Source organism: Tilletiaria anomala, assembly GCF_000711695.1.
Source record: "Tilletiaria anomala UBC 951 chromosome Unknown K437scaffold_141, whole genome shotgun sequence".
Taxonomy (NCBI): domain Eukaryota; kingdom Fungi; phylum Basidiomycota; class Exobasidiomycetes; order Georgefischeriales; family Tilletiariaceae; genus Tilletiaria; species Tilletiaria anomala.
This window is the reverse complement of record NW_013546881.1, coordinates 1-14,795: the sequence shown is the minus strand read 5'-3', so window position 1 is coordinate 14,795 and position 14,795 is coordinate 1. Positions and strand designations below refer to the sequence as shown.

The 14,795-nt window shown below is 55.1% G+C and overlaps 5 protein-coding genes across 5 annotated transcripts; 3 read left to right on the top strand and 2 right to left on the bottom strand.

The window, feature by feature from the left end:
• The first annotated feature begins 1,027 nt into the window (after positions 1–1,027).
• Positions 1,028–3,041, top strand: K437DRAFT_41053 (RNA-binding domain-containing protein). Its single transcript, XM_013384889.1, has 5 exons — positions 1,028–1,275; positions 1,373–1,466; positions 1,534–1,719; positions 1,791–1,997; positions 2,078–3,041. The coding sequence occupies exons 1-5, from the start codon at positions 1,259–1,261 to the stop codon at positions 2,579–2,581; spliced, it is 1,008 nt and encodes a 335-aa protein (XP_013240343.1). The 5' UTR covers positions 1,028–1,258; the 3' UTR covers positions 2,582–3,041.
• K437DRAFT_259820 (Nrap protein) lies at positions 2,649–7,026 on the bottom strand. Its single transcript, XM_013384888.1, has 4 exons — positions 6,478–7,026; positions 3,347–6,412; positions 3,048–3,275; positions 2,649–2,969 (listed from the first exon to the last, which is right to left on the bottom strand). The coding sequence occupies exons 1-4, from the start codon at positions 6,946–6,948 to the stop codon at positions 2,718–2,720; spliced, it is 4,017 nt and encodes a 1,338-aa protein (XP_013240342.1). The 5' UTR covers positions 6,949–7,026; the 3' UTR covers positions 2,649–2,717.
• A 767-nt stretch (positions 7,027–7,793) lies between these two features.
• Positions 7,794–8,147, bottom strand: K437DRAFT_229255 (nucleotide excision repair, TFIIH, subunit; the record flags this gene model as incomplete). Its single annotated transcript, XM_013384887.1, has 3 exons — positions 7,794–7,826; positions 7,903–8,035; positions 8,116–8,147. 3 exons carry the CDS (start codon positions 8,145–8,147, stop codon positions 7,794–7,796), a joined length of 198 nt encoding a protein of 65 aa, XP_013240341.1.
• Positions 8,148–8,460: 313 nt separating this feature from the next.
• Positions 8,461–11,793, top strand: K437DRAFT_296586 (uncharacterized protein). The gene is made up of 2 exons (XM_013384886.1): positions 8,461–8,829; positions 8,898–11,793. Exons 1-2 carry the CDS (start codon positions 8,681–8,683, stop codon positions 11,656–11,658), a joined length of 2,910 nt encoding a protein of 969 aa, XP_013240340.1. The 5' UTR covers positions 8,461–8,680; the 3' UTR covers positions 11,659–11,793.
• A 547-nt stretch (positions 11,794–12,340) lies between these two features.
• K437DRAFT_240720 (thiolase) lies at positions 12,341–14,307 on the top strand. The gene is made up of 3 exons (XM_013384885.1): positions 12,341–13,366; positions 13,453–13,539; positions 13,609–14,307. Exons 1-3 carry the CDS (start codon positions 12,433–12,435, stop codon positions 13,836–13,838), a joined length of 1,251 nt encoding a protein of 416 aa, XP_013240339.1. The 5' UTR covers positions 12,341–12,432; the 3' UTR covers positions 13,839–14,307.
• The last annotated feature ends 488 nt before the right edge of the window (positions 14,308–14,795 follow it).

Genomic DNA, 14,795 nt, shown 5'->3' with positions numbered 1-14,795 from the left:
AGTATGGCTGCCATGGGAGAATCGGGGACCAGTCTCTCTTTCACGCTTGATCGCACCTGTCGACCGGCTCTATTGACTAGCCTTGACTTGACACAGACGCTGACTGCCATCCCCTCTCCGTACTCTCCTCCCCACCTCTGCATTGCGTGCCATTGTCCCAACCATGCAATACATCAACTACATCCTCTTCTCCCTCTCCATGTCACCAGTCACCACAAAGGAAGAGCATGCACGCTCGCGATCACGCTCGCGCTCGCCGTACCGCAGTGGAGCGCACGAGTGGTCGCCGGATCGCGACACGCGACGATCCGAGCGCGAACGCGATTATTCGCCCAAGCCAGAGCACGAGAACGGAAACGACCGCGGCGGCCGCATGGATGCGTCGGATGATCCGCATCAAGGAGCCGCCAACGACGGCACCGACGGCGGCAGCCACTCTGGCGGCGCAGGCGACGCACAACGTAGCGGCGGAAGTGGCGGCTACCGTGGCGGCTACCGAGGACCGCGAGGCGGTGGTGGTGGTGGCGGCGGCGGCGGGTTCAGAGGCTATGGCGGCCCCGCTACCGGGATGATGATGATGTCCGGGCCTTCCGCCAAAGCGGCCGTCGAGGCGGCCAAGAGGAGTCAGAAGCAAAACAGAGTCTACATAGGCAACCTTGCCTACGACGTCAAGTGGAACCATCTCAAGGACTTCATGCGGGAGGGTGGGTACCTGGATTTGGATTCGGTTTTGCACCTGGATTGGGACTTGGATTCGGGTTTGGTCGTGGTTCGCTTGGATGGGACCAGCATTTAGGGACCACGGTGAAAAGCGCGGTCAGGTCGAGCTTTTTTCATTCCGACCACTCTTTACTTTCTTCTTTCCAATACTTCACTCTGGCAAGCTGGCAGCGTGCCGACTACCTCTTGTCGAGCTGTCGCTATCCACGCGCTCTCAAGCTGCCGCTGGCTGAACAATGGCGAGAGCAACAGTAGCACCAGCGCCTTACATGCTAGGCAGCGACTGTTGCTCAAGCTGCACACGCACAAGCGCAAGCGGCAGTAGACTTGGATTCGGACCTTGGGCGCGGAATTGCCTTCTGAGATGTGGATTGGCGTGGAGATTTTTTGCGAGAGCGTGGGGACGGAAAGCTGACGCGAAGGATTACTGCTGGCCTTGGGTTTGACGCTGTGCTGCGTCGCGTGCTACAATTATTTGGTTGCGCACCGGTTAGCGGGAAATGTTGTCTTTGCCGAAGTCATCACGCTGCCGAACGGCATGTCAAAGGGATGCGGGTGAGTCATTGCGCGACGTCCTGAGAGGCGTCTAAGTCGCTAACGCACTCGTTATCTCTCTGTGCCGGACCTCATTGCGCAACCCCCTCGGTGATAGCATTGTTGAGTATTCCACGCAGGCGGAGGCAAGAAAGGCGATCGATACGCTAAACGAGACGCAACTTAACGGACGCACTGTCTTCATTCGAGAGGTTGGTTCGAACCGTGCCTCTCTGCATCTCACCTCCATCACTGAACATTAATTCTTTCCTGTAACAGGACCGAGAAGACGAGGCGCGCTACGGCCAACCTGCATCGCCCTTTGGCCGAGGCGGAATGATGATGGGCATGCCCATGGGTGGACGTGGAGGCTTCATGGGTGGTCGAGGGGGCATGATGGGTGGTATGGGTGGTATGGGTGGTATGGGCGGTATGGGCGGCGGCGCTGCGCTCTTCATCAATAATGTGAGTTGCCAATTCTTTGTCGAACCGCATAGCAGCATTTCCTCATTCATTCTCGGACCCCATCCTCTAAGCTCCCGTACGAAGCTGGCTGGCAAGATCTCAAGGACCTGATCAGACAAGCAGGCGGTACGCCCATTCGTGCGGACGTCAACCAAGGGCCCGATGGTCGCTCCAAGGGAAGTGGTACGGTCACAGTCGCCGACCCTGGCGAAGCACAAGTCTGCATCCAGCAGCTCAACGGTTACAATTGGAACGGCAGGAACCTTGAAGTCAGATTGGTGAGCTTACCTTGGATCGGATGTTTGGGTGCCGCTGTCTGTTTCTCAACAGCTCTACACTTTGGCATTTCTTCTATCAGGACCGCTTCGCCCCTGGCGGAATGGGCATGGGAATGGGCATGGGAGGCATGGGCATGATGGGTGGCTATGGCGGCAACAGCTACGGTGGTGCTGGTGGCTTCCGCGGCGGCTTTGGGGGCCGTGGCGGCATGCGTGGTGGGTTCTCCGGAAGTCGCAGTGGCCCGGGCAGCTTTGGCGGCGGTGGAGGCGGTGGCAGCAGCAGCAGCGCCGCACCACTGCCACCATCGGAGCCAAGCACGCAGATCTTCGTCAAGAACCTACCGTGGTCGACATCAGACGAGGACCTCGTCGAGCTCTTCCAGACCATCTCGCGCGTAGAGGAGGCGGAGATTCTCTTCGAAGGCGGCCGATCGAAGGGCCAGGGCGTCGTCCAATTCAGCTCGGCCGAGGACGCAGAGACGGCGATCACGAAGTTCAACCATTATGTCTACGGTGGTCGGGCATTGGAGATCGAGTTCAACAGGCACTTCAAGGTCTTCGGCGGTGCGCGAGGCGGTCAATGAATGCACAAATATCTCTCCATGCCGCTTGCGAGTCTGGTTTGTTCAATGCTGTGGGTCCACCAAAATGTAAAACAAGCTCCGTCACAGTCATCCTTTCACATGCAAGTTGTCTATCCACTGCATGGCGGATGTGCCTCTACTTGCGCTCAATCTTTACAATCAAATCTTTACCCAAACGCTCAACCTCTGCGAGGATCGCCGCTTGGTTGATGCGAATCGACTTGGCCTTTGCTTCCTTCTGCGCATCAGCCTTCATAACGGGCTCGCTGGAGAAGCCAAGCGCGACCTTGTGCGGCCGCTCGTTGCTCAGCGCCGGATTCCAAAGCCCCGCAATGGTCGTACCGCCGTGCGGGTCGTAGAAAACTTTGAAGCTATCGCCGTAGAGGTGCTGGAAAGCGATGTCAAAAGGAGTCAGCCTGACTTGTCGCTCAAAGAGTAGATATCAAACTCTCGACTGTACACTCGCCTCCAATAATTGTGCAAAGGCTGTTAAACTGTCGAAGCCAGGCCTCGGCTCATGGCCAAGGATGCTGGAGCGCTGATTAGCGGCAGACAAGTTGCGATATTCATGCGATGCCACTGACGGATCCCACTTTGCCTCGGTGTACACGAGAGATTCGCTGTAGCGTGGCAGTAGGTGCGGTTGGAGGTGAATCTGAAAGTCATACGTTGCGGTAGGCGGCGTGAATAAGATCTGCAAAGGAAAAGAAAAGAGCATTCAACTATTTACACTATCTTAGAGTTGAAGCTATAATCTAGGCTCACCTTTTCTCGTATCGCCGGAATAGCAGCTGGTGTCTTGAGGATTTCGATGCTACTTCGTGCCAGCTGCCGCAGGGCGTCTGCAATCATCACTGAAGGGCGGCTCTCCGACCAGCAGCTACCCTGAACATCTTGCTCGGTCGCAATGAACCACGCACGCTGCGAGAGACTTGGATCTGAGCTCCTTGTGCGCTGGAACGCTTGACTGACTTGCCTTGAGATATGTTCTGGAAAGGCTGCTGACTTGGTTTCCTCCGGAGCTTGCGATGCCGTGAACAGAGGGACCGCCACCGGCTCTTCGCGCCAAGCCCAAGAAGCGAGTTTGTGCAGGAAAAGGACATACCCTGATGGTCCAGAAGCAGGAGCTGCGTCACCGAGGCTAAGGAAGATACTTGCACAGAGCAGCTCGACACTCTCCTCTGGAACGTGTGAGCCTACCATTTGCGCTGCGACCCATCTTTTTGCAAGCCGTACCGTCTCTGAAAGCGCAGCAAACTTGTGGGTAAGGATGTTCATGGCGATGTGGTGACGAGAAGCATGGGTGAAACGTCTGTCGTGAAGCGCCAAGGCAGACCGAGCGAGATTCTTGCGTTTCGGAGTCTCGCCAAGCTTGTCGTCCAAGATCCGTCGCAATAGCACCCTCTCACGATCGTGATGGATCCTTGCTTGAAAGGCAAAGCCGGTTGGCATGATTACCTCCAAAGCGCAGCAATCGGCTAGATCAGGCGCCTGGGCATCAAAGAGGACCCGAGCAAGCGAGCCCTGGACCTTGTCCGCTATCGAGGTGGCTAGGCGCTCGAAGAAAGCAGCCTTCATGGGTTGGATAGCCGCCAGGTCATCCGGCCAGCGGCCTGAGCTCTCAAATGTCAGGACCACTTGTTGAGCTGGGAGGTAAGATGCCACATCTGGTACTTTGGTTCCCAAGCCGTTGACGTTGAGTGGACCGGGTACAAATGTGCTCATACCTCGAAGCGCCGAGCTCGTCGGAACAATGCTGCTGAGCGAGAGCGGCATGTCCGTCGATCGCAAAGCTCTGCAGTAATCGGCAAAAGCAGCTTGGACAAGCTGAAAGCCTTTTTCCTGTGGCGAAGACAGGAATGCTTTGAGTGAGAGATTGCGATCCACGTCGAGCAAGCCGTCGAAAGAGGCTCCGAAGAAGACAATATCCTTTGATGAAATGCCATGATGTCGCGCAAGCACGTGCTGAACAACTTGGCGTGGCACCGTCCATCGCCGCGTGGCAGCAGTGGACTTCCACACGATACTCTCCAATACGCGTCCATCCTTGAAGCGGCGCAGCTCAGCCACGTCACCCCAGAACTTGCGGTAGGAGGCAGCTACCTCTGCGTCAGTGGGCGCAGGTCCATGGTCTACAATGCGCAGTGCATTTTCGATGTTGTATGAGATACCGATTATGTTTTGAGAGCTTGGAGCGACCGCCTTTTCGAATTCTGACAGACGGACCAAGCCGCTAGCCTCGTCAGCATTTGCGAGCACCGCTACGACATTTGCACGATCCGCAAGGCCTCGCCTCAAGTTTGAGACCATTTCTTTGCATGCGGATGCACTACGACCGCCGATGTCGGCCCTGGCCAGCGCCTGCAAGACTTTCGCCCCGTCGCCTTCCACTAGGGCAAGCTTCTGGATTGCTCCGTGCGCGACTTGCACCACCTCGTCGAATGAGAAATAAGGCGCAGAGAGGTCTGACAAGAAGACGGTGCCGAAGTTGTCTCCTTCACCATCGTCCATGAGAGTCAAGGTACGCTTCGCTTCATACTGGAGCTTGTTGATGTTCCCTACCGGCAAGGATGCGAGGAGATTGATGCACCCGGTCGGATCAACAAGTACGCATTCGAAATGCCTGCGGAAGTCATCGGCAGGAATCTTCGCTTGCATCGACGGGATGCCCTCGATATGCTTCATCGCCACCGGGGAAGCGGCAAAGTCATGCTTTGAGAGCCAATCCAAGACCCCACGAAAGAGTTGATAGCTACTCAGCCCATTGGATAACTTGGCTCTCTCCGTTGTTGTTCCCTTCTTCGCCTCGCCATGCAGCAGATGCGCGAGAATCATGGTCAGGATAAACCGCGCACTGCCACTACCAACGAGCATATACCGGTAATCACGAGCTGCATTTTTGGTGTCCTTGCGCCTCCTTCCTGCACCCGATCCAAAGCCGCGCTGAAAGGCCCAGGTCTTGAGGAGCGAGCAGGCGTCTTGGAAAGATGGGCAAGCCTGCGCAGTCTTGTGCAGATACACGAGATGGGCAAGTGCTAAGCCGTCCATTAGGACCGTTGTATTGTAAATGGCCGTAGCAGACGAGACAGACAGGTGGTCAATATCGTCCACATCCTCCATGGCGTCTGTAGACGAGGCAGCTACGTTGACACGAATCGAATTGCGGCTTGGAGCGAGTCGTGAAAAGTTGAATGGAATAGATGCGGGATCGTACGCAGGATGGATGCGGATTCGAACTTTGAGCTTGCTAAAGTCTGCATCTGTTTTGCCGTGTGTAGGAGTGAGGACCAGAATGGGTCGGCGCGGATCTGCGTCCAAAAGCTCCCACGACAGCCCTATTGGTAGCCCTGCCTCACTCGACTCCCCAGCTTTTTCCACTTTTCTTGTCGACGACGGCTGTGAAGCGTCTCGAATGGCCGAGGCCAGAACAGCAAGGAAGAAGGCCCTTTTGTGCGCATATCGAAGATTCAAGTGATCCTTCTCCTGAAACAGACGAGAAGGCATGATCACAGCGACATCGACGTCCATACCTTCGGGACGCTTTGTGGCGCTCTTGAGTGGCCAGCTGCCAACCAAATGGAGCCCTTCAGGAGGTGCAAAGCCAAATTTGTGCTGCGTTTTTCCGTCAGTACGTGGTGCGGGGTCTGCGAATGGAATTGAGATCGATGAGAAAGATTTGAAGAGCTTCTGGGCCGCTTCGATGGCTGTAGGGAGTGCCTGTTGCTCAATAGAGGGCAGTCCAGAAAGCAGAAGATGAAGCCGTCGGAGGACGAGCTCGAGAGCACCAGCCCTTTCGTAAGAGGGTCGTACTTCTTGAAGCAATTCCTCGATCTGCGTGCCAAGAACCACGGTGAGTACACGAGCGGAGGTGGCCTCGTGGAACTATGCCCGCTCACCTGCAATTTGATCACGTTGTTCTTGAACAGCTCAGATGTTTCTCGAAGTCCCTGCATTTCTTCGTTGGTCGGGATTGCGTACAGCGACGAGATACGCTTTGATTTGCCAGTTGCATTAGTAGTGGCTCCTGCCTCAGCATCATCTGCGTTTGCTCCAATCGAATCCCCTTGCTCGCCTTCGACGACATCGTCACCCTCCGCGTTGTCTTCTTCTTCGGCCTCTAGATCGACGAAGCCGCCCTCCATCTCGCTGCCGTCCTCTTCTTCCCCGTACGATCCACCCGAGAGACCGGTTTCTGTAGCATTCTCCGCTTCCAGGTCTTCGAAGCCACTGTTTGACCCTTCATCGTCCTCTTCAAGGGATTCGTTCGCAGGATTGTACGAGGTAGAGGAAGTCAAGTCCTTTTCTCTCGCAAATCTTTTGTCCGTCGGCTGCGTGCCTCGAGCCGAACCGCTCGCTTTGCGCTTCATCCTCCGTTAAATGCAAGAGGCACAGGCTGTGCAACTTCCAATCTTCGCTTGCACGCGTGAGGTCACCGGCTGCAACGACAATGAGATGATGAGGTTCCTGCTGAATATAGGGAAGATGATCGATGACAAAAAATTCAGGATAAGCGGAAGGCTCGTTCCGCCTTAGAGTTCATGCACCTTCTATCATACGCACTTCATTCCTCAAAATGATATTTGGAAAAGAAACAAAGGAAACAAAGGAAGCGGTTAACCACCCCATGGTGACTTGGTCGCTGTCTGTTTGACCAAGTGGAGCGCGAAGGAGATGCATGAAAGACGGTACATAGGCTTTACATGGATGCATTGAAGGTATGCACGCGAGTAAGCGGTGCTTTACCGTTTTGAGAATGTCCACGCTGTGCATGACCTGGTCTGAGGCTTGCGGACTTACGTGCTCAGTGGCGAGGCGGAGTAGTGATGCCGATCCTAATGCGTTCGAAAGGCCAGCCAATGATGCCACAGAGACGATGTAGTCTGTGCAAGCATACTGAAGAGCTGACTTGGAGACCTGCTGCGGATTGCCAATCGTTAGCAGCTCATGTGCAGTGGGGTGGGTCGCTCTACGGTAGTAATTTTTCATCAGAACAAGCTGCGACGAAGGCATGCGAGCACCTTTACTTCCGAACGAGAAACTTGCATGTGGATAACCCGTGAGCGACGTTGGGGTTGGGAACCGCATGTATTGTGCCTGCTGTATCGCCATAATTATTTGTTACAATGGCAGGGCAAGGCGTGCGGGAGAGCGAGCGCCGAGATTGGACGTGTGGGACGATGAAAGAGGTTGAAGAAGCTGGATCCTCAACTCCCTACACTTCCAGCGTGTACGTGTTCTTCTCGAGCTGAAAATTTGGGGAAGAAGAGAACCATGGTTAGGTGTTGCATGAAGAAGAGAAGAGGCCTGGTGGAAGCGCTCACTTCGTCATCCAGCCGTATCCTCATTGCCTCTACCATCGACGGGTCGATGAGCAGATGCGTTTCATCCAGATCTTCGATGACGAAGACCATCTGCTCGTTAATGACGAGGATGAGCTGCTTGACCGCTGGATCGCTGAGCGTGTCAGACATTGCAAAGAATGGTCAGTGGAAATCTGGCGCATCTCACTGCTTCCCAGAAACGGAGCCACATACCAGGTCAGCAGCGTCCCTTTGACAGCGCGCATGATGGCATTGCAATCTGCGTAGTATCAGAACTGGATCGGCAAGATCAGGAATGTACACTGGTAGCACCGATACAATGTTGAGCAAGCAGTCAAATGACTCGCTCTCAGATTCTCAGTCAAGGCGAGACCTCCTCGTGGTGGACGTTAATGTGTCAACGTCTCTATAGGCGCTTGAGGCGCTCAAAAAGCCAACCGCGCAGGGGCGACTCCTGGGATGCCACCACGCTGCGGCGTTTTGCGCTCCACTCGAGCAACTGTTTCATCAATTTACCTTATTACATGGTGTGCTACTCATTCACCACGGAATCAGAACCGGCGAAGGTAACAGCTTATCTATCAAAGAGGTGATGCCGATTCGAGCGGCCTGCCCTGACGCATTCTCCGACATTATGGCACCTGCACTGTAGATGCTCGAGGCGGGGAGCAGTGGAGCTCCATCGCTGAGGGACGCCGTCGCTATTCATCTTTAATCCTGACGACAGATCTCCTATAGCTTCCAAGGTTCAGATGATGGACGTTCCTTCAGCTTACTTATGATTCCTACGATGAAAAATCCGAGCACTCATCTGATGGCACTCGAGGGTGAAGGCCTCGACAGGCGCCATGTCGATTCGGGAGGTGGTGGGGCAAGCCATGCTTGTACAGTTAAGAGGACGGCTTTCTGCGGGTTCTGCGAAGTAATGTGGGTATCGCACCGTGGTAGTCCACACGAGGTCGAGTATGAAAATGACTCTTGACTTCGAAAAACAGCCCGCAAGATCCCTTTCATTCCTCCAAGCGCAGTCTGTTTGGTGGTAGCCGGACCGGCGGCAAGCTTCAACCTCTGAAAAAAACCCAGCCCCCTGCAGCACCTGCGAATGAAGTCCGGGTGCCTCAAGATGCACTGTCGTCGCCTTCCACTGCTTCCGGCCCGAGGTCGAAGGCTTCCCTGCTCGCTCTGCGCAAAATCTCTGCTCCTCCCGGTCTAGATGCTCTTCCGGCTCTCAAGGACTACCCTAGTTATGGACAAAGCGGACATAGACCTCCAGTGGACATGACATTTCTAGGCGGTGCAGAGTTACGACCAGTGGTATCGGAACCGCCGTTGAACTTCGAAGGATCAAGGAGCAAGGAAATATGCCATGCAACCTGGGACATCTCAGTTGACTCTAGGCAATCCCTTCAGACCCGGTCTGAAGCCGATGGCAGAGTGGCTGAAGCATCAACAAGAGATGGAAAGCGCAACATCCCTCAATCCGAACTGCTAAATTTTTCTTCGCCTACATCACTACCTGGTTCAGGAGAAGTTGTGTTGCAGCTCAAGAGCTGTTTGAAGCACAAGGAGCCCCAGGGCTCGGAGCAGGAAGCGTCTCGCTTTGAGGGTGGTGCGGGGCTCGATTGGCATGCGCTGACGGTCAAGAACACGCGCAACGCCGCCCTGCTGCAGTCGTCGCCAAGCAAGCTAGGGCTAACAGTACAAGCATCTTCCGACCCTATGTTTCCACTGATACATCAGAGCAAAGGGGGAACAGGACCTCGCGTTGTCGCGCCTCGCGCGGTGATGAAAGCCTTAAGCTTTGGCCCTGATTTTACGACCGACGGCGACGTAACTTCAACGATCACATCTACAGCACCAGCACCAGCGCCATTGTCAATGTTACCGTCAGCTACTGGCTCCACACCCGCCCCTTCCACCCCTTCTGCGCCGGAGAGTGCAGTGAATATCACTGAAGGCCCACCTGTTGTTCTACCAGAAGACGGAGCTTCCGAACTGGAGACTGTGGTAGGCGGGACCGAATTCTCTCACATGTCTCTTTCTCCCATCCTGCCAAGAATGGAAGATGCGGAGCCATCGGTGGCGCAGCACAAGGGTCATCGCCCCAGCCTTCTAGGGCGGTCTTCCAATAGACTTATGGCCAAGTTGACCTCGTTTCGAGGGCAGCCGGATGGGGCTGGCGGGACCGACGAAGGTGACGGTCATCTCAGCGACGGCAGGCTGATACCCCTCAACGAAACGTGCAGCTGCAAAGACTGCACTCCTCGCTTGCTCCACGGCCTTTCTCCCGACTATGAGATACCCTTCAGCCGAACGGCAAAAGCCAAATGGATTCGCGATCGGCAAGCAGCTCAAATCCTTGCTGAGCAGAACATGGACGCGCAGGAACGCCTTGCACGCCGTGAAGCGATTCTGCAAGTCAGAGTCAATTCTCCGGATATGGTCAATATGTGCGGCAGTGACATCCTCAGATTGTCTTCCCCGTCTCCAACACCCCGGCTTCCAGGCAGTTTCGCATCTAAACATCCTCTCCCCAGACCCGACGGCAGACCCGCCTTCCCTCTCAATGACGACGATGACGGACCCACAGACGAGGTTCCTGTTGCTGAGGAGCTCAATAGTCAGAGCATCGAAATGCCGAACCCTTTCTCTATTCCACCTCACAAGGTCAAGGCCGACGAGCTGCACATGAGCCACTCCAAGTCGGAGCTCATGGTTGAGGAGAATTCCGCGTCGCCTCCGTCGGCGCCTGTGCATCCGACGCCTTCGCCTCGGCCCCCTTCCACAAGCCCAACACCTCAGGTTCCTTATCGATCTCTGTCGCCGGACGCATATGCGTATCTGCCTCGAAGTCTTACGCCCAACGAGGCCTCACGTGAGGCTTCCGCCGTGGACCAAGCCCTGCGAGCCTCAATTGAGGCAGAACTCCGCCGCAAGGAGGAGCGAGCCAAGCGGAAAGCCAAGGGCCAATTGGGCGGAGCCCGCGCTATGTATCTGCTGCTCGATGAGGCTGAAGCACGAGAGCGCGAAGCATCCATCGAGCGCGAACGGCTGCGCAAGGAGACTGCTTCTCCAATTGGAGGTTGCATCGCCAACATTGGCTACGATGACTCGACGCTCAGTATTACCACATCGCCGCCACTACGCGGCAAGAGCCCAAGCATAATCCATCGAGGAATCACACCGCCCGTGCGAGCGTCGTCGCCGCTCAATCGCAAGTCGTCACCTTTTCATATGAAACACAGAAGACAATCGCTCAGTCAGAGTGCAGCTGACTTTGCCCAGAGGCTGTCTACCCCGTTCCCGGGTCCTGCATCTTCAAGGCACCTACCGCCTCTCCTGCAGGACGATGTCAGGATCATACGAACAGACTTGCCTGTCGTATTGTCATCGAGCGACGTTGCACGCGAGACTGTCGGCGGCGACCCGGAACAAAGTCTCATGGTACCTTCAGAGGGCAAAGCCTGCCTCTCTCCCAATTTGCCGACCATCCGCGATCGTGAAGTATCCACCGCTTCAAATCGATCAGATCCTGGCATCCCATACCGCCACCCTCCACCGCCAAGACGCCCCGATAGCACGCCAGTCCACCAAGGAATCCAAAAGCACGGCTCTTCTGAAACCCCGAATCATGCGAACGCGCACGAAACGACGGCTGCAGTTGCAAACGCGCGACCATTAAGTCCCCCTGTGCCAGGGAAGGTCACATCCAGCATCAAAGGGCTGCTCAGCCGACGAAAGTCGAGCAAGCAGTAAAGTGATGTCGTAAAGTTTTACAAGTGGCCTAGTCGAAATTCAGACATGTAAAGCCAAGGTTTGCTGTACTTATTATTTGAGCATTCGAGCATTCAATTTGGAGGCCCATCACTGCGGGCGCAACGCTCCTTTCTTATCCGTGACATCCTATAAAGACGTGAGCACCGAATTCATAATTGAGGAGCGTCGCAATTGACTATGGACTGATCGTCTGCGCACTTATTCTTGGTCGGCAGTCACCTCGTGTGCAAGGACTTAATCATCATTCGAGGAATCCACACCTCATCCGGTGCGTTCAGATGCATACCTCGCTGGCGCACGGCGGGGTCGCGCTTCCGTCATAGTTCGTAGAGCGATTGTGGGCGTCCTGTGCACATCTATGATTGATGATTATCAGAGAAGGGAGGTGGATGGACTATTAGAGATATTGATGCTTTCGCCCCATGAAGAAAGGGCTCTTGGACGTGTGCTCTTCCAGTCTGAAGTAGAATATACTGTCCTCCGAGCGTTGAGCGTTCTAGCATTCCATTATCCGGAGGTTTCCAGAAACCGGAAACCACGGCGGAAATTTCATCCAATCGGCCGACAGATTCAAACACTCCTTCAGACGACCTGGGTGAAGATACGCACCGACAGACCATGCATGAGGGTATATATACCGAGACTGGTGCTCATCAGGTGGGCGGATAATTCTTGGTTTGCCGAGACGCACAGTAACTACAACGGCACGGACAAGCCCCCAGGTCCCAGGCGCTGCACGACTGGCCGTCCGTCATGTCATTCCGAGCAAGCCCTGTCAGCCGCCAGGCATTGGCTAACATCCTCAAGAAGCGTCCAGACGATATTGTCTTCACCACCGGCCTGCGCACGCCCATCGCACGCGTGAAGAAGGGCCTCAAGGATGCTTACCCGGAAGAGCTGTTAGCGCATGTTCTTCAGAAGACCCGCGAGCGACTGGAGAAGCGAGGCGTAGATGTCAAGAATGCCGTCCAGGACATCTGCACGGGTACAGTGCTGATGGAGCTCGGAGGCGCCAAAAGCGGCAGGATGGCAGCGCTACATGCTGGCATGCCCATCGAATCGGCGTATCGCTCTGTCAACCGTCAGTGCGCGAGCTCGCTGCAATCGATTACCGACATTGCACATTCCATCAAGAGCGGAGAAATTCAATGCGGTGTTGCAGCGGGTGTAGAGAGCATGACCCGCAATTATGGCTCGCGCGCCATCCCTGTCGACCTCAGTCCGACGCTCAAACAATCGGCTTCACAAGACGCACGCGACTGTATCATGCCAATGGGAGAGACGAGCGAGCGTGTTGCAGAGCATTGGAATATCGGCAGGCAACGGCAAGATCAGTTCGCTGCTCTGTCGCACCAGCGCGCCAGTAAAGCTCAGAAGGCCGGACTCTTTGCACCAGAGATCGAGCCTATACTCGTGCGCTGGGTCGAGCCTGAGAGCGGCACGGAGACGGTCAAAACCATCGCAGAGGACGAGGGAATTAGGCATGACAGCTCGGCGGAAAAGCTGGGGACACTCAAGCCCGTGTTCAGGGAAAACGGAGCCAGCACGGCAGGGAACAGCTCACAAGTCAGCGATGGCGCGGTTGCGCTTACCATGGCCAGAAGGGATTTCGCAGAGCAGGCAGGCATGGAGATCCTCGGCAAATGGGTCGGCACAGCTGTCAAGGGAGTCAAACCACATGTCATGGGTGCGTTTTACGCTTCACCGACATGGGATCTCATGCTGTGTTTTCTGAACGCAGCTGAACTAACGATGTTGATATATTCGTTGCAGGTATTGGCCCAGCTGTAGCATCGCCCATCTTGCTGGCGCGCTTTGGACTGACTGTCAATGACATCGATCTTTGGGAGCTCAACGAAGGTATGAATGAACCCATGTGAACCATTCAATGAGCCCCTGCTTATACCTCCTGTGTCCATCTCAAACCAGCATTCGCTTCTCAAGCCTTGATGACTATCGACACGCTCAAGCTAGACGCGGAGCGTGTGAACCCGAAAGGCGGTGCCATCGCGCTAGGGCATCCGCTTGGTGCATCGGGCGGGCGCTTAGTACTAAGCCTGCTCACCGAGCTCAGGCGGACAGGCAAGGACATTGGCGTTGCTACCATGTGCTGCGGAACGGGGTACGGCAAGGCAAGTCTCATTGTCGCTGAGCAGTAAAAGCGGTGTCATGGGAAAGTGTCATGGGAGCAATTGTGTCCTTGGGAGGGGCAAAAGATCTTGGGAAATCATAGATTTGGGTATAAAGATGGCCCCTGCTCTTTTGAGAAAGTTACGGTATTTGACTACGTTAAGCACTTGATACTTTGTGAACTTGACGGTGGTGCAGTAAGCCACCACTTCGGTAAAGCCTCCCACATTCGAGGCGTCGAATCGTCATGCGACGATCTGCATCGGGTTTGGGTCAGTTACGAGAAGAGTCAGCTGGCTTTGCGCCAGGTAGACGTCTCCAACACACATCAGCATTGCGCTTTTTGGCTATGCCGATCCTGCGATCGACTAACCTGCGCCTGCACTCCTAGAGGTTCCGAATGAGGAACTTGAACTCTCCGCCTACAAGGCTGCGCGGGCCTGTGCTGATGTTGATAACGACATTGCGGGTTAATACCGAAATGCCAAAGACGTGTCCGAGTGTGGTGAATGGTCGGCCTTCTTAGTGAAGATCGATTGAAGTGGTGAGAAAATTCAGCACGGCCTCCTCGCAGATGCTCCTGGTTACATCGGCTTGCCGGGGGTATAGCCCGCTAAGGCAATGAGCACCTGATTGCCCTCGATATGGCCTACCATGTTAGTTGCGCGCTGCAATATAGATAAGAGAGTAAGTGTGTCCGCGCGAATGTTTGCGACATCGATCAGCTGAGAGCTTTTGCAAGGGGTGAAGGGAAAGGTACGGCGGACCGGGGTCCAAGGCAGATATATGTACATTCACGGTACTACCATCGCCCAGTTGAGCAACGACATACATGCATCCAATTGTTTTCCATGGCAGGTGGCAAGCGATCACGCTTTAGTCGCGTGTGCTTCACGTGATCCTTTCGGTCTTTCACAACAGTATTCCCAGCCGAGAGGCATATGAGACGAAGGACGCGCCCCGTGACCGCGTCAACGACTAAATGC

Excerpts from the sequence above, each read along its gene's own strand:
- K437DRAFT_259820 (XM_013384888.1), bottom strand. The coding sequence starts at position 6,948 with ATGAAGCGCAAAGCGAGCGGTTCGGCTCGAGGCACGCAGCCGACGGAC. Across the intron at positions 3,276-3,346 it reads TTCCGGCGATACGAGAAAAG|ATCTTATTCACGCCGCCTAC; the intron begins GTGAGCCTAGAT and ends TTTCCTTTGCAG. Across the intron at positions 2,970-3,047 it reads CCTTTGCACAATTATTGGAG|CACCTCTACGGCGATAGCTT; the intron begins GCGAGTGTACAG and ends ATCGCTTTCCAG.
- K437DRAFT_41053 (XM_013384889.1), top strand. Across the intron at positions 1,720-1,790 it reads CTGCGCTCTTCATCAATAAT|CTCCCGTACGAAGCTGGCTG; the intron begins GTGAGTTGCCAA and ends CCATCCTCTAAG. Across the intron at positions 1,998-2,077 it reads GGAACCTTGAAGTCAGATTG|GACCGCTTCGCCCCTGGCGG; the intron begins GTGAGCTTACCT and ends TTCTTCTATCAG.
- K437DRAFT_296586 (XM_013384886.1), top strand. The coding sequence starts at position 8,681 with ATGATTCCTACGATGAAAAATCCGAGCACTCATCTGATGGCACTCGAG. Across the intron at positions 8,830-8,897 it reads TGCGGGTTCTGCGAAGTAAT|CCCGCAAGATCCCTTTCATT; the intron begins GTGGGTATCGCA and ends TTCGAAAAACAG.
- K437DRAFT_240720 (XM_013384885.1), top strand. The coding sequence starts at position 12,433 with ATGTCATTCCGAGCAAGCCCTGTCAGCCGCCAGGCATTGGCTAACATC. Across the intron at positions 13,367-13,452 it reads AGTCAAACCACATGTCATGG|GTATTGGCCCAGCTGTAGCA; the intron begins GTGCGTTTTACG and ends TATTCGTTGCAG. Across the intron at positions 13,540-13,608 it reads TCTTTGGGAGCTCAACGAAG|CATTCGCTTCTCAAGCCTTG; the intron begins GTATGAATGAAC and ends ATCTCAAACCAG.